We start from the raw sequence: 3,928 nt of genomic DNA on the forward strand, positions 1-3,928 counted from the left end.
ATGAGATGATATTTTGACTCCTGGTGGGTCGGTCTGACCCTGCTCATCAGTTCTGCTTGCAGGATTCACAGCTGACTCGCCTCCTTAATCCCTTCACACAGGCCTTGAAAAGAAGACTTAAGAAAACTTAACCCTCTGTTCACATATAGAAGAAACTTAGCCCCCTGGTCCCATAAGTATATGTGATCTAAGATTTAAAATAGGATTATTTTTCACATTAATTCAGGTGCTCTATCAGATTATAGCCCCCCTCCCCACATCAAATCCCTCCACCCCTCTCCCTTTTTCACCCCCTCCACCCCCAACCAGGGCTGTCTGCCAGTTCTATAGTGTGTTTTTACAGTTTGTTCTTTCTCTGACTGGCGTATTTCCCTTAGCATAATGCTCAAATACTGTGAAGTTATTTGTGACGATACCTTGAGGAGACCCAGGCGAGACTGCACTTGAAATTTGTAAGCATGAACTTGAGAGCCTTGGTCCACCGCTCCTCCGTGTTCAGGCGGGTCCTGATGGAGTAGAACTCACCGGCTTCCGGGCCTCCCACCAGGCCGCCCCCAGCGTGGATGGTGTAGGGCATGCAGAGGGCCGGCTCTCCCTTCTCCGCTGCCTCCTTGAACTGCTGCAGGCAGTCCAGGAAGGCCACCATCGCCTCGTCAAACTTGCTGTCCAGCAGAGGGCTCTGCCCGCAGGTGCAGAACAAGGGCAGCGCCGCGGGGGCGTCTGTTAAGGACCTCAGACAGGAGCGCTCTCCGCAGGGGCTGAGCCGGTACCTCTGAAACTGCAGACCCGCTGTGCGAGCCAGGGCCTGGAGCAGCAAGGCCGCGTGCCCCCAGGCTGCGTTGATCTCGCCCCAGCTCACGGGGACCCTGGGGGTGCAGCCCAACCTGCAGCCATTGATGGTGGCCAGGGGGCCGTCACAGCAGATCTCAAACGCGGCCTGGAAGGCGTTGGTTTTCTTCAGCCAGGTGAGCTGGGTCTGGGCGTACAGCAGCCGGGCCTCCACGCTGCGCAGCTCGTCCTGCAGTTCCAGTTGTTGCCACTGCAGCTCACTGAGGTCCCTGTGGGACTGCCTTTCCTGCTGCTCCCGCGTCTCCGTCTCTGCCCGGGCTGCCTCCAGAGCCACACGGGCCCTGTCTCGGTTCTTCTCCAGCTCCTCCAGCTCCTGGACCAGCCTCGCTTCCTCCAGCTCCACGGCCTGCAGCTCCTCCTCCAGTGCCTCCCTTGCGTCCTCACTTACTCCATCCCTGGTCTCCAAACAGCGTTGGTAGTTCTGAATGTCAGACTCCGAGATGCTGAGCTGGGCGTCCAGCTGCTCCAGGAGACTGTCGGTACAGTCCTCACACAGGGGGTGGTCCAGCTCTTCACCGGTGAGGATGTCAAAAACACCCCTCGTGGCTCTCTGGATGCTGCTGAGAGTCCCCACAGGGCCCAGCTCCCCGAGCAGGGTGAAGTTGCTGGAACCCGACCTCGAAATCTCATCCTCACTAAGGATGGTCCAGCCAGAGGCACTCTCCTGCAGCTCTTCAAGGTCTGTCTGCATCCTGGAGGCAGAGCCTTCCTCCGGAGCTGCTCCTGGCTCCCCCTGAGCTGAGGGGAATTTCGAAGCTGCAAGTTCTTGGCTGAGGTCAAGGCCCAAGGCCTCCACGGAACTAGTCAGCTTCAGGGGCCCGCGGCAGAAATGGCACAGGAAGCGGATGGAGGACATGGTGGAGGTCTTGACTTTCCCCGTTGACTCTAAGTTTCCTCTGGCTCCCCTGTTACTCCTCCATTTATACTTTGTAAGGTCCTATAGGGGAGTGAGTTTTAAAATGCATATCTCATCACTCACGCTCCGCCTCAAACCTTACCCTCCCTTAGCAGTCTTAGACAAGGAGTCTTTCTCAGTGGAAAATCCAATCATCGCACATTCTTTAAAATGTTTAAGGCATAGCTTTTTAAAAAGATATCTTTATTGATTTCCGAGAGGAAGAGAGAGGGAGTGAGAGAAACATCAATGATGAGAGAGAATCATTGATCCACTGCCTCCTGCACGGCCTTGACCAGAATCGAACCCGGGACCCTTCAGTCCCCAGAGCCAATGCTCTATCTCACTGCGTCAAACCAGCTAGGGCTAAGGCATATCTTAAGAGTAATCTTTCTACACTTGATCTTAGCCAAAAGGCCGAGAAGAGATGAGAATAATCTTCCTAAAACTAAAATCTGATCATGGTGCCTCCCTCCTTAAAACATTTAATGCCCTAATCTTACCTTAAGATAAGGTCTTAGCATCTTTTTTTTTTAATTTAATCTTTATTGTTCAGATTATTACAGTTGTTCCTCTTTTTTCCCCCCATAGTTCCCCTCCACCTGGTTCCCACCCCATCCTCTTCCCTTACCTCCCCTCCACTGTCCTCATCCATAGGTGTACGATTTTTGTCCAGTCTCTTCCCGTACCCCCCACACCCCTTTACCCCTGAGAGTTGTCAGTCCACTCCCTTTCTATGCCCCTGATTCTTTCATATTCACCAGTTTATTCTGTACATCATATTTTTAATTCACTTGGTTTTTAGATTCACTTGTTGATAGATATGTATTTGTTGTTCATAACTTTTATCTTTACCTTTTTCTTCTTCTTCCTCTTCTTAGAGAATACCTTTCAGCATTTCATATAATTCTGGTTTGGTGGTGATGAACTCATTTAGCTTTTTCTTATCTGTGAAGCTCTTTAGCTGCCCTTCAATTCTGAATGTCAGCTTGGCTGGGTAGAGTAGTCTTTGTTGTAGGTTCTTGCTGTTCATCACTTTGACTATTTCTTGCCACTCCCGTCTGGCCTGCATAGTTTCTGTTGAGAAATCAGCTGACAATCGTATGGGTGCTCCCTTGTAGGTAACTAACTGTTTTTCTCTTGCTGCTTGTAATATTCTCTCTTTGTCTTTTGCTCTTGGCATTTTAATTATGATGTTTCTTGGTGTAGTCCTCTATGGATTCCTTTTGTTTGGGGTTCTGTGCGCTTCCTGGACTTGTAAGTCTATTTCTTTCATCAGGTGGGGGAAGTTTTCAGTCATTATTTCTTCAAATAGGTTTTCAGTATCTTGCTCTCTCTCTTCTTCTGGCACCCCCATAATTTGGATGTTGGTACGCTTGACGTTGTCCCAGAGATAACTAGTTTACACTATCTTCAAATTTTTGGATTATTTTTTCTTTTTGCTTTTCCAGTTGAGTGATTTTTGCTTCTTTGTATTTAAAATCTTTGACTTGATTCTTGCATTCCTCTAGTCTGCTGTTGGGTGTCTGTGTAATATTTTTTATTTCAATCAGTGTATGTTTAATTTCTAGTTGGTCCTTTTCCATATCCTTGAGGGTCTCTCGCATATTCTCGAGGGTCTCACTAAATTTATTGGCCTTTTCTAGGAAATTCTTGAAATATCTTATAACCTTAGTTTTGAACTCTATGTCCAGTCGTTTGTTTTCCTCCATTTCTTTGGTTTGTGATCTGTTTCTTTGGCTCCCCATTTTCGCTGCTTCCCTGAGTTGGTAGGGTAGCTTTGTGTGCTGGGTTTCCTATATGGCCCAGTGGCTCGGCCTCCCCAGTTACCTGAGGTGGACACTCTTGGTGCACCCCTTTTTGGACTGTGTGTACAGCCTTTTTGTAGTTAAGTCTTTTTTTTTTTTTTTTTTTTGTAGTTAAGTCTTGATTGTTGTTGGTATCAGTGGGAGGAGTTGACCTCCAGGCCAATTGGCTGTGAGGATCAGCTGTGTCTACGCTGGGAGACAGCCTTATTCGACTAGACTTGCAAAATTGTAAAAGCCTCTGTGCTCAGCTTGGATGGGGCGGAGTTTCAGGGTGCAGCTTCAGGGTGGAGCCTACAGCTTTGGCTTCCCGTCAGCCCCACCCTATGAGGTTCCTGGGTCTCAGTGTCCCTCAGTACTCGCTGCAAGCACCTCTGAG

At 49.0% G+C, this 3,928-nt stretch overlaps 1 protein-coding gene across 1 annotated transcript; it reads right to left on the reverse strand.

Moving 5' to 3' along the window:
* Positions 1 to 400: 400 nt before the first annotated feature.
* LOC103287555 (beclin-2-like) lies at positions 401 to 1,705 on the reverse strand. Its single transcript, XM_008143247.3, has one exon. The coding sequence runs from the start codon at positions 1,703 to 1,705 to the stop codon at positions 401 to 403; it is 1,305 nt and encodes a 434-aa protein (XP_008141469.2).
* Between the last annotated feature and the right edge of the window lie 2,223 nt (positions 1,706 to 3,928).

The sequence above is a fragment of the Eptesicus fuscus genome, chromosome 5, assembly GCF_027574615.1.
Source record: "Eptesicus fuscus isolate TK198812 chromosome 5, DD_ASM_mEF_20220401, whole genome shotgun sequence".
In the NCBI taxonomy this organism is placed as follows: domain Eukaryota; kingdom Metazoa; phylum Chordata; class Mammalia; order Chiroptera; family Vespertilionidae; genus Eptesicus; species Eptesicus fuscus.

Coding starts and splice junctions, on each gene's coding strand:
- LOC103287555 (XM_008143247.3), bottom strand. CDS start 1,705: ATGTCCTCCATCCGCTTCCTGTGCCATTTCTGCCGCGGGCCCCTGAAG.